General features: G+C 32.2%; 2 protein-coding genes across 5 annotated transcripts; one reads left to right on the top strand and one right to left on the bottom strand.

Moving 5' to 3' along the window:
- The first annotated feature begins 155 nt into the window (after positions 1-155).
- On the top strand, positions 156-13,922 carry LOC111002743. Of its 4 annotated transcripts, none has more exons than XM_045629369.1 (6): positions 156-326; positions 1,052-1,234; positions 1,594-1,720; positions 2,593-2,777; positions 3,240-3,344; positions 7,059-8,768. In XM_045629369.1, the coding sequence occupies exons 2-6, from the start codon at positions 1,073-1,075 to the stop codon at positions 7,182-7,184; spliced, it is 705 nt and encodes a 234-aa protein (XP_045485325.1). In that variant the 5' UTR covers positions 156-326; positions 1,052-1,072; the 3' UTR covers positions 7,185-8,768. The 4 variants fall into 4 exon arrangements, with proteins under 4 accessions (XP_045485325.1, XP_022128644.1, XP_022128643.1 ...); XM_022272952.2 differs by lacking the exons at positions 156-326; positions 7,059-8,768 and adding exons at positions 379-753; positions 13,487-13,922; XM_022272951.2 differs by lacking the exon at positions 156-326 and adding an exon at positions 389-753.
- LOC111002742 (phospholipase A1) lies at positions 7,525-18,432 on the bottom strand. The gene is made up of 8 exons (XM_022272950.2): positions 18,255-18,432; positions 17,446-17,491; positions 12,117-12,384; positions 11,744-11,892; positions 11,051-11,274; positions 10,489-10,645; positions 9,357-9,482; positions 7,525-7,978 (listed from the first exon to the last, which is right to left on the bottom strand). The coding sequence occupies exons 1-8, from the start codon at positions 18,289-18,291 to the stop codon at positions 7,951-7,953; spliced, it is 1,035 nt and encodes a 344-aa protein (XP_022128642.2). The 5' UTR covers positions 18,292-18,432; the 3' UTR covers positions 7,525-7,950.
- Positions 18,433-20,371: the final 1,939 nt, after the last annotated feature.

The raw sequence follows: 20,371 nt of genomic DNA, 5'->3' as shown, positions 1-20,371 counted from the left end.
TCACGTGACAAAGCGTGAGCTCATGTCATTTCCATCCAATTTCTTTGCACCAGTCATGTTAGTTGAAACTTGAAAAGTGATTTTGTTTCTGGCACATAATCATTCTTGTGTTTTATAGTAGTTTCGATAATATTTATAATTTTTATTATTTCTCTTTTCACAAATGACACCAAAACAAAATTAATTTGATTAGGAAATGAGGCATGAATGAAGGCTTTCTCTACTAAAATTTAAAGCTGATTTAATATTACGCCTTCGGTTCAGTTTCTGAATTGCAACGACTATTTAATTTAATTTGAAAGGTTATGTTAATTGCGTTTATCTAGGTACGTCTAAGTATTCAGCAATTTTATTAAATAGCAAATATGAGTATATAATCACGATATTATTGTTCTAGTTAAGGGGTGAAACATAAAGAGGGCATTAAATTTTTGTAGACAGACAGTATTAGTATCCCCTACTATATTACTATTGCTTTGCTTTTACATTATCTGTATTACGATTTGTGAAATGCGTATTGCAGTTTCGACTTAAATTTTCGTCTTTTCGAGTGGTTTTCGAATATCGATAGAAATTATGTCTCGACTTAGACTTCGTGCGAAATGAGAAATTAGTGAGAATTAATAATTATAGGCGTTAAGAATTTTAAAATTTGTATTTTGTGGTCCCATAACGCAAATTAATTGTCATTGTTCGAATCCATAAGGTTTTTTGATTTCTAGAAAAACAAAAATGACGGAACGAGTCGTAGCGGTAAGACTACTTTAATAAACTAATTATAACGCTTTACAAGTAGCTGATGTATATAATATTATTTGCAACTTGGCCCCTTAATACAGATGTTGCAGCTTTTATATTGATGTAAGTGTTTCATCATTTCTTAGACCTTTAAAAAGCAAAACGTTGAAAGTCCACCATAAACTACATTGTGTTATTAATAATTCATAAAAAAATATAACAACCCTCTTTACTACCTACCTTCCTATCTGGTCAACAATTAGCAAATAGCTTTATATTAAAAATATCTTATATACATCTTATTTTCACTCAGGGTCGGCCAAGCCTAGAACAAATGGTGGCAATTACAGAATTCATGGAGCAACACCCAGTATTAGGACTTAGTCAGATGAGGGGTATGGAAGGACGAAATGAAAGCAAAAAGCTGTGGTTAAAACTCACCAGTATTGTTAATAATATGAAAGGTCCCACACGGCCCATGAAGTCATGGGTGAAGGTAAATCTAATTCCTAATTGTTCACTAAATGGCGAACTGACAGGTGATAAACCAAAAAAATACTTTGTTCAGTGTTACATTCACATGTCTATATTATTAAACAAAATTGAGTCAAAAACAATTTTTGAAAGTGTGAATTTTAAATAATATTCTTTTTTGCACAATTTTTATTTATACAATGCACAAGATAAAATTACTTATGCATTACTAGAAGTGGCAATGATATCATTTTTGTATGTATAAAAATTTGCTAATATATATGTACACTAACAGTTTTGCATTATTTCTCTATAAATTCTTGTATGGCGGGGACACAGTTTATATAAACATTTGTTTAAAGTAATATTTAATCATTCCAGTTCTGGGCAGATAAAAAATCTACTGTAAGAGCCAAAGTTGTAACAAGTGGTGGTGATCCAAGTATTCTGGGTTCTAGTATTGAAAGAAGGATATGGGACAAATTCCTACAAAATGATTCTGGCTATAGTAAGTATACTACATAGTTGTATTGATAAAGATTATTTTTTCCTATCAAAACCTAACTATACTTATCAGTGGCGAAGGGTGAAATTTTGGCAAAGGGAAGCCGGTCGCGATCAGCCTTATCTTTCTTTAAATTTTACGTACAGTTAGCGAGCATTAGAAAGAGATGGTTTGACACGCTCTGTCTCTTTTCGCCTCATAGTAAAACGTTGGCCGAGATAAGCTGTAATTCGTCGAGTTACCTTTAATGTAATTTAGGTACGAAAAATTGACGCGCTGATTAATTTACGACTATAAAATGAAATGTGATACTTAGGGTATTGCTAAGAATTACTATTGCTATTGTAAATCGCGCAGGCATTTAATTAATAATACTTTGTTAATGAAATAGAATGTAAATACTTTTGTATGAATATGGAACTGATTTTTGAAAGGTAACCCGGTGGGAATCGGCTTGTATGGACTCTTCGCCACTGATACTTATTTGTCTTAAGACTAATTGAATAAATAAATAAGATAAGATAAACTACTAAGACTTAGTTTAAATGAAGAACATCCGTTTGTTTTGTAATTGTTTTCCTAATTATATTTTATTGTTGAAGGCTTGGATCACTATATTAGTTTGAAAAACATATTTTTCCCATTTCTGTTTTTCGGTTTCCATTTTCTGAAACATGATACAACACTATTCTGTTTTTAGAACTTATAATGACATAAGTCGCATTTATTATAGTATATATATATATATATAAATATGTATATATAAGTACTTTATATAAGCATTTTAAATAACCTAAATATTAAAAAAGTTTTCTTGAATACACATTTTCTGTAATTAAGGTACTAATAAATTATAAATAGCTTATTATTTTCAGAACCCCGAAGTTCAGTCAAAGTAGAATCTCATTATATACCAGAGAACAACTATTTAAATGAAGAGACTACTGAAGAAAATCATGAAATGGATGATGAAGAATTTAATTTTGATGAACCACCAAGAGAACCTGCGGCAGAACCTATTTCATTAGAGGAACGGAATATGATGCTTATGGAAAAACTGGTAATACACTTTTCCAAATATCTAAACATCTATTAGATCATGTTCTTTATTTGGAAGGATCACAAGTAATATATACATTAAAAAGTTTATTATATAAGGACAATTATTTATAATATAGCAATCCAAATTTGTATGTTATATATAAGTATAAAAGATATAGTTGCTTAATAAGTGTCAGAGAAATGATGGACCCAAAGAGTGATCATGTTGTAACTGTAAAAAAAATAAAAATCTACATATATATTGACAAAGTCAAACTCGAAAATCATTTATTCCTATATGTAACAAAATGTACACTTATGAATGTCAAAAAAAGAAATATACATTAAATGCTTCTAATTTTACATTTACTACCACTTCTCAAATCAAGGGCGTAAAACGGAAGAGAAAACTGCCAATAAACTTGTTTTTTGTTTTACACAACGTTTGTTTTATACATTGAGTATTATTATTATTTTTCAGGTTAAAGTGATGAGTGAACAAGCCACAGCGATGTCTCAGTTAGCACATGCTTCTCAGGTCAGCTCTCAAGCAATGGAGAGGTTAGCTGAAGCTTCTCAAATACAGGTATATAATATTTATTTATTTATTTATTTAGTACTCCTACAGCTAACATAAATTATATAAAACTAGCGGATCCGACAGACGTTGTCCTGTCTACACGTCTTTAATTTCAAAATTTCAATTTTTAATAAGCTATTTTGATGAAAATTATTATTCAAATGTTATGACAATATCTAACGATCCAGCACATGGTCACACACGATATAACACAATGATAACAAAACTTTTTTTTAATTTCGGGACAGACTAAAATTCAAATTCGAATATTATTTAAAATTTGACACTGCGATGGTAGCGCCGTCTGTCGGATCCAATGTAAAACATTCCAAAATCAACAACAACTAATAAATTGAAAATTAATTAAAAAAACATTGTCCAGCGGACAAAATTGTGAATCTAAACCATTCCCAGATCCCCTTGAACACACACAAAAAATTTTGTCTAAATCGGTCCAGTCGTTTAGGAGGAGTTCAGTCACATACACACGCACACAAGAAATATATATATTAAGATTACAAACAAATATACTGAGAATATAGCCAAAGATGGAATACATAGATGATACATACATTTAACAGCAAAAATATTTTAAAAGGGAACAAACAAACAAAAATTATTTAATACATTTGACTAAATGTGATTTAATTTATTTAACTAAGCCTGAATTAGTTGTGTTGTGTGCAGTGTGATGATGTAAAAGTGTGTGTACGTGATGGTGTGTATGTGGGGTGTGCTCATGATGTGTGTGATTTTGCGCTATGGATATTCTTAATACATTTTTTAACAACATTCCGCGATAATCTAAACAAGTCAAGGCCCAAATAGTGGTCATTGTATGTCCGGGCAGCGCGATACAAAACCGAGTTTTTAGCATAATTTGTATTGATTTGAGGGACGTGAAACATTCGGAGATTTATATTATATTTACATAAGTAAAAAATATTTTGACAACTAGAATTTCGAATATTAACTTATTTGAGAAAATTTATAAAAACATTTCTGTATGGTGGAGTATCTCTCTAGGTACAAGTATTAGGATTTCAAAAACTTGTGATGCCTGATTGTGAAACGTGGACTACATATGGAGGGTCGGCAGACTAAAGTACATAAGTCATAATTCATTTTCACTTGAGTTTTTACAGGAACAACAAAAAACATAATAGAAATCAATGTATTTGGAATTTACTAATTTATTTATTACACTTTCATTGTTAAACAAGAAATACATTAGATGAACATAAAAAACTATAAAAAAATAAGATAAAAGCGGACTTTGAGTGACTTATGTGATACGTATTATTTACTAATTACACCTTATACATGACTTAAGTGATTAGGCCTAGTGAAGTGTTGCTTTTATTTCAGATAATAATATTAATCATACACTCACAGAAGAGAGGTGTGTGTGTGTATGATTAATAATTATCTAATTATTGGACTCTTCTTCACTACGGAAAACATCAGGGAGTGTGTTTCGAGCTGTTTCAGAAGTAGGCAAATTATTGTAAAAACTATGAAATGTGTCGGGTATAAGCGGAAAAAGTGATATAAGATCATCTTTTTTTTCTTTGGATATAGGTATAGGTTGGTTAGTTATCACTGGTACAGCATCGGGCACTACTGAAGATCTTCTCTTCAGATTCAAAGTCTGGAAATCACAATTTCGGTCTAAGGTATTCTTGAACAAAATAATACCAAAGTCTTTTTCATACCTTAGCCATCTTTTCTCAAGCCATTTGAACTGGTCTCCAGTAGTATCTTTGTATCTAAGGACTAATGGTCCTTTTAATAATGAAGAAAAGTCCGAAAAGTCGTTGCGATTCATTAGTATCACATGAAACTTTTTTCCACTGGACTTTATTATCTGTATCCAGTCATGGGGGTTGATAAATTTCGATGTCAGTCTTTTTCTTTTCTATGATACCGTGATCCGTATCTACTTCTAAATGACTATGTCCTGGAATCATAAACTTATGGTCTATTGTCTGGACTGGTGTGTTCTGCATGACCCATGTAAACATAGCAGTGACATGGGAATTTCTTGAATGACCACCACATGTGTCGGAATAAAATGGTATATGCTTGGTACATGGAGGAACCATAGTACAGATGTGTTTGATTAAACATGAGGCTATTTGGTTCGCTCCACGTGCTGCTATAGTTTCGTACCATACATAGCAGTAAGACTTTCCCGTTTTGTTGTCGTGTATAGTTAAGTTGAAGGTCCACAGTTGGCGTTTATAAAAAGCAACGGATGATTTTAGCATAGGAGTGGGCAAACATTGTTGCAAATCGAAAGTATAAGTCTGATAGGTGTCATCTGTTGTAGACATATTTGTATCTAATGCTTTTTCCTCGTATGCACCATCCTCTAATTGCACATGCTTTTGGTGCTCCGACATCAGTTCTTGTTTTGCTACTTCTTCGGAACACAGTTTTATTTTCATTTAAAATTTATCACAGGTAAAACAAGTATCGGCGCGGGGTTTTTTAAATGATAATTTTAATTTCTTGAATTCTTGTGTGTAGATTTTTATAAAGGGATGTTTGTCTGGAACTGGAAATGGAAACTGTCTCGACCCAGTGAACAATCACTGGGTCGAGACAGTTTATATTGATCATACATTTGTGGGATGGTAAATATTTCTTTGAAGTACTCTTTCGCGTGTAATGACTTTCATAAGATGGGAAGGAAAGTATGTGATTTTTTATTTGTAATCTTTTGTCATCTGAAGTTTTATTTTTAGGTGTTTTTTTCCACGTTTATCGTCTGTTTCAGTACCAGCGGTAAAGGATCTTTTTTTTAAAGCTACTGTTTTTATAAAGTTATCACTTTCATCCAAAGTTTTAAGTAAGCAACCTCTACAAACTGGTTCACGATTTCCATTGACAATGAGATTATACTTATATGTTTTGCTTATCAGGTTCTTCTGTACGTATCCTTACAGATGCTTTATCTTCTATATCTAATAAAGAAGCCATGTACGAAGATCTTTTAGTATAACAACCAAATTGCCAGTTTTCCTTAAAAATGATTTGTCGAACTTCTAAAGAGAATCGGTCCTTACATTGAACATACTGTTTTAAATAGAATCAAAGTTAAGACTGAAGCCAAAATAACAGTTATATCCCACAGGATTGTTATAAAAAATATCGCGTAACCACTTGTAGACCACCCGTAGTTGACTGCTGTTCAACAAAATTCTTTGACGATATATTTTTATTAAGTGGGTAGTAAGACACTTGAGAAACGGTGTTAAAATTATTAGGTACCTTATAACATAAGTCGTTCCTTATCGGCACAACGCGACTGTGGAGTATTTGTTCCTTTTCACATAAGTTCACTTATGTTGTTTAGCCTGATTACAAATTGGTAGCTATCAAAATGTTCATAAGGAACAATTTGAGACTTAGCTACTTATAATAGTGATTTGACATGTGTGTTTTAGTCCAGCTATGAGTCGAGCCAATATAATGCCCCTGGCGATTAACAAAAAATATAGGGAAAAATGACTTATGTGCTTTAGTCTGCGGACCCTTCATATAATACCATGTTTTTAGTGAAAAAATCATTGTACTACTATCCAAGTTTTAAAAATAGGATAATTAAAGTACTTTGAAAAGTAGTTGAGGTTTTGGTAATCACCTATCTGCTGAGTTTATATGTGTACTTTGAGCTTTATCACAATTATTTAGGGTGACGTAACGTATTTTCAGTCGCGAGCAATCGAACGGCTCGCAAACACATTCGAAGCGATCGGTTCTACGGCGCATCATATCGGAACTACCATTGTCGACATTGACACGACCATGAAAAAAATGTATTGTACAACGCCCACATAGCATTACACTTAGATAAAGTAATTACTTTATCTAAAACCTATACTGCACTGACTAAAGTGCGTCATACTAAAATTTGTTAGCATTTTAAGTTACAATTTAGTACAAATAATTTTATAAAATTTCAAAAAACCTAAAATAATACACAACAGGGAAAATGCCCAGATGTGTTGCCAATAGAAATAAGCGTTGAATACATATATGGTTTTTCTAGAAATAAAATAGTTATTTAATATAAAAAAATGGGTAAATTAACATAAAAATTAAACAATTTTTTTAAATCAATCATTTATTATCTCTTAATATGACACGATGTGTAATTATAAAGTAACATATAAAATATCCATTTAACTTATAATTGGATTTTAATTAAATGAGGCTCCTAGTTTAACTGTGAGCCTTTCTTTTGTCTTTATCTGTAATTAATGTATAAATAACAATATTAACTTAATCAATAATATTGCACTTAAATACTCTGAAGAAGAGATAGACGAGTTATTTTAAAACGGTGCAATTAGACTGACTCTTATGAATAAGGGGCGTATTAATATATGTAACATAAATTCTTCGCCCAATAAATAAGTTACAGGTTTTCTTAAATATATAATACACAATTTAATGGCACAAATACTGGAAAGACAAAAATATTCCTTTGGTAATGACAGTAAAAAAGATAAGTTTCTATTTAAAATCTAAATCACCACAATACACATTATCTGATTAAAATCGAAAACCAGTGGCAGTGTTCTACATTGGGGCAAATTGCTTATCAAAAGCCAATCAATGCGTCCAGAACTCTGAAATCGAGAAATATCGTATTAGTAGTATTTCTACGTTCTTTTTCACAGCTATTTGTTTGTAAATATTAAACTTACAACTAAAATTAGTTTAGTAATTGGATGTTAATTAAGCGATAAAAAACTTTCGAATGCTCAGAATTTAATATGCCCACGTGGGTAACGCTGAAAACGTTTAGTACTGGCCAGCTTGCCAATGAAAACTTTTTGAATTTCAATTTTGGAACTTCTTGGTAACCTATAAGAAGAAGTATGATAATAAAGAAGTCAAGAATAAAAGATGATTGCCTCAGTCTTTGGTCAGTTGTGCTAGAAGATGGAAGGACAGTTACTGCAGACTGGTATGTTAATCGCTGTTTGCCTGTTGTCTTGGAAAAAAATTGGACAGCAGCGCCCTCGAAGCAGGATCCGTCTTCACCACCACACTGCTTCAGCGTATTCCGCAAAACGGACTGTTTAACTGAATATTTGACTATAACTGGTGTCGAGATCCAAGTCATCCGCCATACAGTCCTGAACTTGCCCCCTGCGACATTCATTTATTTCCAAGAACTAAAAAAACAATTCGAGGTTCCGCTGCTTTTATCAGTGGTCCATTGAATGCAACGAGAGGAACGGAGATTACTTCGAAAAACAATAAAAGTATTGGCATCTTTCTCCCGGTAGCCGTTTTTCATTCTCTAAACATTTTCAGTGTTACCTACGTATTATATGACTCGGAAATTCAGTATTTGTATACCAATCAGTATGTAATGCTCAAGTTATGAGGTTTTTTAGTGTATAATTGTATGTTACTACTACTGTGATTGTTGTAAAATGTTATTTGATGTAAGTAGGCCAAAACATTGTGCGGTTTTCGCATCTTCATATTAAGTAGGTAAGTTAGGTTAAGTGAACGGTATATTTTAATACTATATTTTATGTGACTTTTTTGTGTAAGACTACAAATAAATAATGCAATGAAAACTTTTGAGTTTTATTTAGTCGTTTTTAAAAACCTTCGGGCAGGGTTATTACGATTGTTATCGTAAATATGGGATAATTTTATATCTAGGTTTGAACGACTATGGTATATCGTAGAAACATTGAACCATTAATTTGATTTTTTTCCAAATATTTTTTGGTTATTATCCTCCTGAACACGATAATTTTTAATCCTTAATACGATTATTTGTGGGCACAAACCAAAAAACTATAGTTATGTTACGTATATCGACATGGACTGAATATTTATTATGTGAGTCAATAAAATAATTTTAAAAATGAATAAACGAAAGTTATGGGAGTTAAAGGTATGGTATGTTATGTATTCTATGGTTAAAGCCAATTAAATATATTTTCACATATTAATATTAGTGTTACATATTTAATATCTTACCCCATTAAACTATACATTTCTGATACATGTCTTCGTTTTCTCTCCTGTTCGTGAGGCATTAGTCCATCTAGGCCTTTATGGTATGGAGACTGACCATTTGTTGATAAGTAGTAATTACCCCGAGAGCTTAGTAAAAAAAATATTGAGTTAATATTTCAATGTTCAAACAGGTGTACCAATTTGGAAAATAATGCTTTCAGACAAAGATATCAATTTTAAGTAATATATATATATATATTTAGATAATAATAATATATATTCTTCGATTGGAGTTATTATATTTATAAAATACGGATTCCTTTGATTGATGAAAACAACATGCCATTCGACTTAAAACGTTTAAAATTTTCAGTTTCTAGCGTTTGCAATGTCGATATATAACTCTCAAGGGCAGTCAATGTAAAGTGTAATGTAAAGAAGTGTTAATAAATAAATAAAATAAAATAATTTTTTATTAATTAATTATACCAATTCGAAATTTAATTATTCCAGTATTCATTCCAGAATCGGGTATCCTAGTTTATAAATAAAAATTAAAAACATAACAAGTGTTTAAGACCGCCATCTAGGGAAGATTTGCTACATTCTTTTAAATTTTAAAATGTATATTAAGCCGATAAAAGGTTTAGCACCAATATGTTTGCCAACTTGGGTTTACTATTTGGAAACATTTGTATACGGAGAGTCCTTATTAATAAATCATTCACGTCACTATACAATGACATGATCGTGAAGTGACTAAGTAACTATAATTTTAATTTCAAATGCTTTTTAATTAATCCTTTATCTACCTGTGTATAAACGTTTCATACATTTCTTGTAATTAGTATAGACACTTGTCTTGGCTTACTTTTAAGCATGCTTTGGAATCTAAAAAAAGTAATATTTAAACAGGATTCTCTAAAAGCCACTATTATTTCTAAGTGATGCTTGAGTGGTATTCAATTGTAACTCCTATTTGTGTATTCCTGTTAACGTAGCAAAAAAGCACATGTTTATTAGAAAATTCCAAATTATAACTGACGGTGAAACACCATCAGATGTTATAATTTATATAAATGAAAGTGTAATTAAGTAAATTCTTTAATAGAACCAGAAAATATATTTTATTTTATTTTTGTTTAAGACTTACCGAATGTTGGCTAGTTCGCCTAAATAAATGGTGTCGTTTGAAGGTTCGTCAGAGATAATCCAGCTGTCATACGATGTAGCTGAAGCTGCAGGAAAATCAGTTCCATCCTTCAACGATTCCGCGAAGTATTCGACGGCTCTATTGTGACTGCAGAGGTCTGTAATGATAGTGCAATGAGCCACAGAAACTATTTAAATTATATCAAACACCAGGAACACCATGAAAAAGCTCTTCCATAAACAAACTTATTTACTTAAAATAATGACATTATTAAACCTATTTTTTTATCCGTTTCCCCTTTATTTCTCTTTTTTGAACCGTTATCATCACACCTGAGTAAATGTGTGAGTGAGTGAATGAGTTAAGTGTATTGACATCGCGGGTCTCAAAAGCAGCTCTAACACTGTTATCTAATTATGTCATTATAAAATTAAAATCTTGGAATATCCATATGAATTAAGAAAACAAAACTTCTTAACGTTACCTATTACTAGTATTCTATAAGTCGATAACTTTGCAATATACGTAGACACACAGATATTAATCTGAAAAGCTCTCTTACCATCCCAACTGAACATAGGATGTGATCCTCTGGGACATCCGGGTTGCATACCATCTGATGAATAGTTTGGCCAGATGTCTACTGTACCTACAGACTTGGTGGTACCATAATTTCCAGAATTCGTATGGATTATGTCTACGAACCTTGCACAGGTTCGATCTAATCCGGATTGAGTAGCTAAAATTCCTTCGAATAAAGCTCTCGCTGGGTCCAAGCCTGTTATTCTGAAAAATATAAAATACTATTAAAATTAACATTATTCTTAAAGTGAAAACGGATTTCTTCCTACAGTTATCGCTGTCATATCTAGTTTGACCGCTGAGGTTTATAATATCCTCCAGTCTTAGATTTAATATTCCATTTCATAAACAATTGCCTAAGCTATGTTAGGTATAGCATTGTACACTTATGTGTACTTAGTGCACTTTTATGGCAGTCGTGGTCAGCAACCGTCTTTATGACCACGACTTTTGTCAGCACTAAACATCAGTAGATTATGTGATACCTGAGATAGGTTTAGAAGTATTGTTGAAGAGGTCATAAAAATATATTCTTCTTGCTAATAACACACCAAAACCACGAAGGCAAAGCTGCATTGTGAGCCGATGATGTAATAAATTGGAGAACCATCTAGTAATGGTGTATACTTGAGGTTGCGTGTATAAACGTGGTTCTGCTGCACTGATAGTTCACCTTGGTATGACCACTCCTTGCTCGCGGATCCATCTTCCAGTGTAGCCCATGAGGTGCGCTCCAAGTGAATGACCAATGAGATGAAGGGTGTCCATAGCAAGCCCATCTTTATAAAGTTTTAAGATTGCCGCGCCCAGCTCTTGACCGACCTAAAAAGGACATTATAAAAATATTATGTACATTATACATAATTTAGTATATGCCATGTTTGAGTTATCGCTTGTGTATATAATAATAAAAATTATCTGTTCATGAGTCGTAAAATTAACGGTTGGTAGCGTTTCTGAGTAAAAGGATAGAAAAACTCCATTCCGCTGTTATAGTATCTACTGTTATAATATATTTTATACTTATCTAATGAAAAGATACTGACCCGTTTACTATTGGGCATTGCAAACACGGCGTAACTCAAAGATATGCCGAGAATTCTAGTTTTAGCTTCCTCTTCCCAGTCTAGAAGGATGACATTTCGTTTCTTTGTGTTAATGTAACCGTTAAGCATAGCTGAAGTGGCCGGACCAGTGCATTTCCCTCTGTATCCAAATGTATACACTATGGTAGGTAGAGATGTATCGAAACATGAAGACCTTATTAAAGACGTTGGGTTATCCAGTGAGAATGTTGTGAAATTATCCATAGACCTAAAATCATTTATAAATACGTAATCATTATTATACACAAAACAAAGCAATTTTTTAAACAGCATCATTAATTTTTTCACATAATTTAATTAAGTTGTAGTTTTTAGACACTTATAGCAATAGAAAAATGTTAATCAAATTATTATTTTTTTTTTTACTTTTTTCTTTATATGAAGCAATTATATGGCCTATTACTATAAACATAAAAACGTTTATAAATAAATAACGATGTACTCATATTGCAGCAAGTAATGTTTGTTTGTTGTATAGTTATTAAAGAGGAAGTCATGAAAAAAAGGACGTTGTAGTTCTATTAGTCGCGTTGCAATTTTGTTGAAGGTCTAGAATATTTCAATAGCTCATATTTAATACAGTTTAACAACAATAATGAATTTATACATCTTATATGAATAGATAAAGAGCCACATTCTATTCTCCGTACAACGCTACAGAGTTACTTCGCTGTGGACGTCGAGAATATGGACAAATAGCTACCATGTGTTGTTATTTGTCCCTATTTTATTCGGACACAAAACCCATGGCTTAATTTAGTTTACGGAAGCGAACAACGACCTAAACAGCTTGGCTGGAATGGTTTGTTGAGAGCTTGCTGTCAGAAGTTTTTTATAATAAAATAATTGTTCTTATACAAATCGACTTATAGGTTAAGATTTAATAGAAATGCGACATCGTTGCCTTCCTTTCTTGGCCTTAATTTTAAATATAATTTTAAACGTTATTTAGTATAAAGTTAAGTCATATTTATTTAAGCAAAGATGTTATTGGTAGAGGTCGAAGCAGTAAATAAAAACATTTTTTGATTATTTTTCATGCATAAAATCATAAAGATTATCTATGCATATGGATAACATGCTTTTTATATTTAAATATTTTTAATCATGATTAAACAACCTACTCCATGGGCTAGTAATAATGTAATTGTGATTAACTCCGAAGTTCTAGGTTCGATTCTTGGAAAACTAACTGATGCTTACGATTAAGAAACGAGAATAAATAACGAACGACCCAAAATTCAGACCGTTCTGTGTCCCCAATGAAATAAAATTAATGATTTAAACTGTATTGTTTCCTTTTCAATCAGGTCGTTGGCCTCATCATATGAAGTTGATGGCAGCAAATACAAAACCAAGAGCAACCATACTTTATTGCTAATACTTCAATAATGTAACTATTGTTTTGCAATTGTATTCTAGTATTAGTAAGTTAGGTTTATATTGTTTATCTGAATGACTAGCAGATTTTAGGTCTTCCACAAACATTATCTTATATACGTACAAGATTTTGTTACTTCAATTTTAATGCAGTGGCAAAAGTGATAAGGAGGAAACATTAAATTGCTATTTGAAACTCTATTCTTTATATGAACAATGTGGTTAATTTTCTGTATTAAAAAAAAAATTAAATGTTCAAAAATGTTCATGTGCATGTGCTCATTTTAGAGCATTATAGGAACGATTACGATTTCCTATACAAAATTTACCCCATTACATAGATGTAATGACGTAAATTTTGTTTGAATGTAAATTTACTCCATTACATAGATTTAATGAGGTAAATTTTGTTTGAATGTTAATTTACCTCATTAAATAGATGTAATGAGGAAAATTTTGTTTGAATGTTAATTTACGTCATTAAATAGATGTAATGAGGTAAATTTTGTTTGAATGTAAATTTACCCCACTACATAGATGTAATGAGGTAAATTTTGTTTGAATGTAAATTTACCTCATAACATAGATATAATGAAGTAAATTTTGTATAGGAAATCGTTTCCTGTAGTGTCGATGATATTTCCTGCAAGCGTAGATCAGCTATGTATATTCGTTAGTGGCTTCAGCGTGCGACTTTCGCCCTAGAGGTCGAAAGTTCGAATCCCGGCTGCGCTCATTCAATACTCGCTCGTAATTGAAGAATAACATCATCAGGATTCCGGTATCACTTAGACCCAAAAAATCGTCACGCAATCACCTACTTCCGTTTTAGAAACAAAATAATCGTGAAAACTGAGGCTCAGAGCTGAAAAGATGGGAGTGTTACTGGTTTTTAAAGGCGTAGATTATATTATGTCCTTGTGGCATGTTTTTGTAGTTATAAAAAACATTTAATTTAAATGTTTGTTTTGTTTGTATATTGTGACTAAATTACTCATTGTAATGTTCAAGACAAACTTATCTTTAATATTCAAAGTGAATATTTTTGTAAAATTTTATAAAATTATCAAAATCCTCGTTACACGGCTATGTGACAAAACGTATTAAACTCGACAAAATATTTTAATGACCTAAGCTGTACATAATAATTATTATTTTTAAAAATAAATAAATATTGTTCCTTCTAATTTAGCCTGAGTTTTAATAGTGTTTTATTCTAGGTATAAATCTAAAAGTATATTCATCGTTTGTTTGTATCATTTTGTTTAAAACACACTTCGAAAATACCTACAGAATTTTACGATTCGTCGCGTATTTTTATATTCAGTTGTTTAGAATAAAAAATTCAACATTTAAATGCATTTTACAACACTCAGGCATAATGTTAAAGATTTCCGTTGGCCTTGCAAAATGATCAAAATAATACCGGCTTTATCGTCTGTTTGCATAAATTTGTGATAATATTTTTATACTAACGTTTTACAATAGAGAGCAGTGTTGGCCTAGTGGCTTCAGCGTGCGACTCTATACCTGAGGTCGTAGGTTCGATCCCGGGCTGTGCACCAATGGACTTTCTGTCTATGTGCGCATTTAACATTTGCTCGAACGGTGAAGGAAAACATCGTGAGGAAACCGACATGTCTTAGAACCAAAAAGTCGACGATGTGTGTCAGGCACTAAGACTGATCACCTACTTGCCTATTAGATTTAAAAATGATCATGAAACAGATTCAAAAATCTGAGGCCAGTACCTAAAGAGGTTGTAGCGCCACTGATTTACACAATAAATAGCTTGGATTAGAAAATACTCCAAACATAACCGAGGGAGTATAATGATTACGATGTGTTTTATAACGACTGAATATTGTATGTAAGGTATACATTTTAATCATTTAGTTCATGCTATATTTCATTTTAAACTTAAGCCTTCAAGGTTCCACTTACTGTATGGTAAAGGACAAACATCAAAAGTCGAAAAGTAATAAAAATGATCAGTTTCGTAACGCCAATGCGGATTGTGATCTATGTAAACTGTACCGCTTATGAGTTTAATACCGGCCTTTATGAGAGAAAGAAGGTAAACAAGGTTTTAAATTTAATGTAAGACATGTAAGTTCTATTGACTATTCAGTGTGTGTTGAATTAGCAATAAAATTTTGTTATGGCTTAAGAAAATGAATAAATTAAGTGCTGTAAGTGAAAAAAAGTTAAACAATACAGCGTATTCGTAAACATCGCGAGAGTCGCATGCTATTGCCACTAGTCCAACATTGCTACCAATATATAGCTGCAGCTCTAATCTATACCTGCAGGAAATTTATTCGATACTATAGACAATGATTTCCTGTACATAATTGACCGGATAATGTCATAGATATTTGGTGCATTATCGAAACGAAAATTAACCTCATTTGTCAAATACTCACTGTGAGCCTTAAATAGCTGTTTAATGTGTTGTCCTTATCATTTATTTTTGTCTCTTATCGTTTAAAATAACGTAACCAAACGTGTATGTACAAGGTATATAAATGAGACCTTTTCTTCGGATTAAGAAAGATCCGTGATAATTAGCTTCTCCTTCTTGTAGTGCCTCTCCACTACTGGAGGTTGGCGGTTAGCTTTTGATACTTCTTCTTATTCTTCGCCAAGCGCTTCAGCTGTTCTACGCTGGCCACTCCCGTCCATTCTCTGATATTGCAGAGCCACGACTTCTTTCTTCTACCAGCGCATCTTTTCCCCTCGACCTTGCCCATCATTATGACTTGAAGGAGTCGGTACCGTTCGTGTCGAAGCACATGTCCCAAGTAATTCTTCTTTAATGGTAAAAGTGGGTTCTCGGGACCGTTTGGCGCGTCGAAGAACTTCTTCGTTCGTGAATCTATGGACCCAGCTTATCCTCAGCATTCTTCGGTAACACCACATTTCAAAGACGTCGAATTTCTTAATGGTTGCCTCCTTCAAGATACAAGCTTCGCAACCAACAACAATTGGCCAGATGTAACATTGAAGCAGGATGCTTAGGTGTAAACTGTCGGTGTGTCTTTTTTGCAGAGTACCTTTCTCATTTTGTTAAAGGAGGCACGAGTAATTTGTATTCGAGTCTTCGCTTCAATTTTAGACACCCATGTATCAGTCACCCATGCTAATTAGCCACTAGGGACTATATAAACAATTAAATAAGAGGCAAAATGTGCTTGTAACTTTTGTATAAAAGTTGAGCGACATGTGAAAGGCGAGTTACATCGCATGCACAAAATTTCAATAAAAGTAGGCCAATCGCGCAATTTATATAATAATAATTGACTTTGAATTTAATTTGTTACAAGATCAAGTTAAGAATATTTTATAACTTGAAAGACTGTTGTATAGAGAACTGCATCAGGTCAAAATCTGTTTTTTTTAATAAAAATATTCCAGCGTGCCTAAAGTTTAAGGAAATCAATTCATTTATTATTAAATCCAGGAATCAAAGGCTTGATAGAACTTTGTCTGTGGCATCGATTCAACTATTTTTTGATAAGGGTTATTATAAATAACATCTGTCTTAGAATCTGTCAAAGAATATATAATTCATAGAACCACATATAACCGATGTCAAAGAAAGGCTCTGTTTCTTTTTTGTATTAAAACGCTAAATGAATGTAAGTGTATAGCATATAAACAAGTCGTCGAAGAAAGAGATGTCGTATGATTATTATACGGCATCTCTTTATTAATATTTGTTTTTTACAAATTATTTAGAATTACACATTTTTTTCTGCTAATTTTAAAGGAAATCTAGCTATGTTGAAGGAATAAACGTAAGAATGTATTATTAAACATGTTGTAAGTAATCGGAAAAATATCTTTTCTTAATTAACTGCGATAAAAGTATTCTAAGATTTCTTACCCTTGATAACACCGTAACATTGCCATTTCACTTAACGGTATGAAACCTAAAAAAAGAATAATTTAAATTATGTTTATAGTATGTTGTAATTTTTATAATAATTCCGTAATTTGGTTCGGTAAAACTTCTGGACCTTCGAAATAACTTTTGGATTGCATTAATTATAGAACTTGGTCAAATTAAAAAGACTGCCCTCAATAATTGATTACCTCCCTATCTCTAACTCGCATCTTTAAAGCATGAAGTTTAGAGTTCTCGCTTTTGGAATAATAGTTTTGGTATGGAAGGCCCAAACAGCCACCCTCGTTAAAAAAATCTGTCACATTCAGAGGGGCCGTTCAATTATTACGTAATCACTAATAAAGTGAGGGGGGGGACTTCGATTTTCTCAATATTTATATACTTTTTTACACATATTACCCACACTTTGTCTATGCTTGAACAAAAAATGCATTTTCCAGGATTCCTACAAAAAAATTAATACGTTTCTGTAGTTACTATTATTTCTGTGAACTTTGTTAACTTTTGCTTACTAGAGAAAGGGGGGGAGACAAATTTCAGTATTTCTGCTTACGTAATACTTGAACGGCTCCATGCGGCTATGTTATTCTACTTTTCCCCTTTATATTATACCTAATACTTAATTTATTATTATGACCTTAAGTTTTTTTAACAATCTAATAATATTATGTGATTTTTAACATTTCAATTATTAAAACTATGGCTTAACTATAACTACAGCTTTGGTATATATATAAAGCATTGGTACATCACTTTAGTAATAGATTTTAAAGTTATAAAATACTGACCAGTAACCAAAACAAGTGTCCATATTTCGTTCCACATTCTTCACTAAACACGCGTATCAAGCCAGACGTACTGAATGATAATAAACTCGGCCTATATCGAGTGGTGCTGAATGCAAAGTTTTTACACCACAAGACGTGATACGTATTTTAATTGCAGCAGCCTTTTGGACGAGAATCCTTCAGTCTTCCATTTTATTTGAATAAGGCGGAAATTGGCGGGTTTTATCATTTTTTACCTAAAACGACACATCAAGGCTTAGTTAACAGCGGTAATAGCTCAGAGATACGTTCGATTCCCGTCGATACAATAATTGTTTTCTTTGAGTAAGACAATCTGATCATATTAAGAAATCTATTCACGTACCTCAAATTATGTGAATCCCATGCTCCTTTACGGCTAGCCTGTATCTAGCCGTAAAGGACGTTGCATTTTATTACGTATTTACAAAGTTACTTACATGATATTCCGCAAAATTGTGAGCGATAGCTTCAGTATAAAAATATATTTGCGAAATAATTTTTTCTATCAAAAATGTAATTATTGTATGGTTATTGGTCCTGTTTGATTTACTTTGTAAGATTAGCAGAAACAAAGAAATTAGAAGACAAGTGTATTTTTTGTTATATTGAATTGCACCTAATTTTGAACAGTGTCAGTAAAACAGAAATTACAGAATCTGACAAATAAGAGCTCTTAAAGACTTGTCTAATATCTAAATCTCTCTATCTATTTTCAGAAATGCACCTATGCTGTTTTTAGTAGATTCACGAAAACACTATTTCTATTACATGTGGCCGTAGTAAAACAATTGTTTAAATTATACACATTGACCGTGATTTATCCTTGCAGTAAGCCGAAGGTTCAAATACCTTACTATGTCTGTATGTTAACTGACGTTGATTTACATACAAAAACAATTAGAACAGAACACGGCCCTGTTTCTATAATGCATTTGTTACGCAGTATAAGTGATGTCAATGCGTGACTTGCTTCCGTCGCGGCTATACTTTTTAACTGACCGAATCTATTCGGCAATGAAAAAGCCAGTGGCAAGGTATGCGTGTCCCTTAATTGAATTTAATATTCTATGTATGTTGTTGGTATAATAATTACATGTAATATGCTTGGTGAGTTGGTTCGTCTCCAAGACTCGTTTTGACGAAATTAAGGGGGTCGTAGCCAAAACTAAATTTTACACACATTTTTTCACAGCGTTTATCTAAGATTCTGTCTAATGTTTTAAGTTCGGTTTCCCGCATTATACATGATAACGTTGTAATAAAAATCTAAGCAAAAACTATTTAAACCATTAACAATGTGGATCAAGGTAATGCCAAAAAATTGTCAATGTAAAGAGTATTAAAGCGATAAGGTTTTTATAAAATGATAAACAGTGCGTATAACCGTTTCATTTACGAGTCGAGTAGCGTACGAGTCAGGTACGCTTAAAAGGGTAATTTTTTAGGCATTTTGATTACAATAAATATGGTTGGACAAGACGAATTAATAAGTAGACATTGCAGTACAAAAAAGTAGAAGTATGTTCAGACGGTTAGTTCGTCAAGGCAAATTTTCAATGACAACCCAGAGGAGTCTTACTTCGAAAAATCACCTAGAAAATCTTCGCTATGCGCTTACTAGCCAGAACGGATCTTGTAATGTAATTTAAATAAATTATTATGAATAACAGAAAACCAACGGGCCTTATTAATACATTTTAATGGGAACCCATGACGGAATTTAAGAGTCATGTGTTGTTTGTATTTTATTAATAATATGTTTTTTTTTAATAGCGTAGAAAGTCTAGGAAATATGTCTCCGAACAAGGGTATTCCATATTTTTTTGCTAATAGAACGTTTATTATTTTCAAGCTACAAACTTTAGCTTGTTAGCATCCATCTTAGCGAATCCGGACAGACCAGACTTTTATCAGATATAGAGTATTATGAAGACCTGAACTGTTTTAATACTAATTTATTTTCTTTTCGGGAAATGGCCAAATCCTCAATTTTTCAGATTAGATGTATATGTCGTAGCCAACTAGGTTAATTGGCCGTTAAATTAACAGCCCAGCCTTTTAACTAAACGGCGCCGTTTTACTAGATGCCTGAAAGA

Source organism: Pieris rapae, chromosome 9, assembly GCF_905147795.1.
Source record: "Pieris rapae chromosome 9, ilPieRapa1.1, whole genome shotgun sequence".
Taxonomy (NCBI): domain Eukaryota; kingdom Metazoa; phylum Arthropoda; class Insecta; order Lepidoptera; family Pieridae; genus Pieris; species Pieris rapae.
This window is presented reverse-complemented; position numbering and strand designations above follow the sequence as displayed.

Excerpts from the sequence above, each read along its gene's own strand:
- LOC111002743 (XM_022272951.2), top strand. The coding sequence starts at position 733 with ATGACGGAACGAGTCGTAGCG. Across the intron at positions 754-1,051 it reads TGACGGAACGAGTCGTAGCG|GGTCGGCCAAGCCTAGAACA; the intron begins GTAAGACTACTT and ends ATTTTCACTCAG. Across the intron at positions 1,235-1,593 it reads CCATGAAGTCATGGGTGAAG|TTCTGGGCAGATAAAAAATC; the intron begins GTAAATCTAATT and ends TAATCATTCCAG.
- LOC111002742 (XM_022272950.2), bottom strand. The coding sequence starts at position 18,291 with ATGTGGAACGAAATATGGACACTTGTTTTGGTTACTG. Across the intron at positions 11,893-12,116 it reads CAATGCCCAATAGTAAACGG|GTCGGTCAAGAGCTGGGCGC; the intron begins GTCAGTATCTTT and ends TGTCCTTTTTAG. Across the intron at positions 10,646-11,050 it reads TCCTATGTTCAGTTGGGATG|ACCTCTGCAGTCACAATAGA; the intron begins GTAAGAGAGCTT and ends CTATCATTACAG.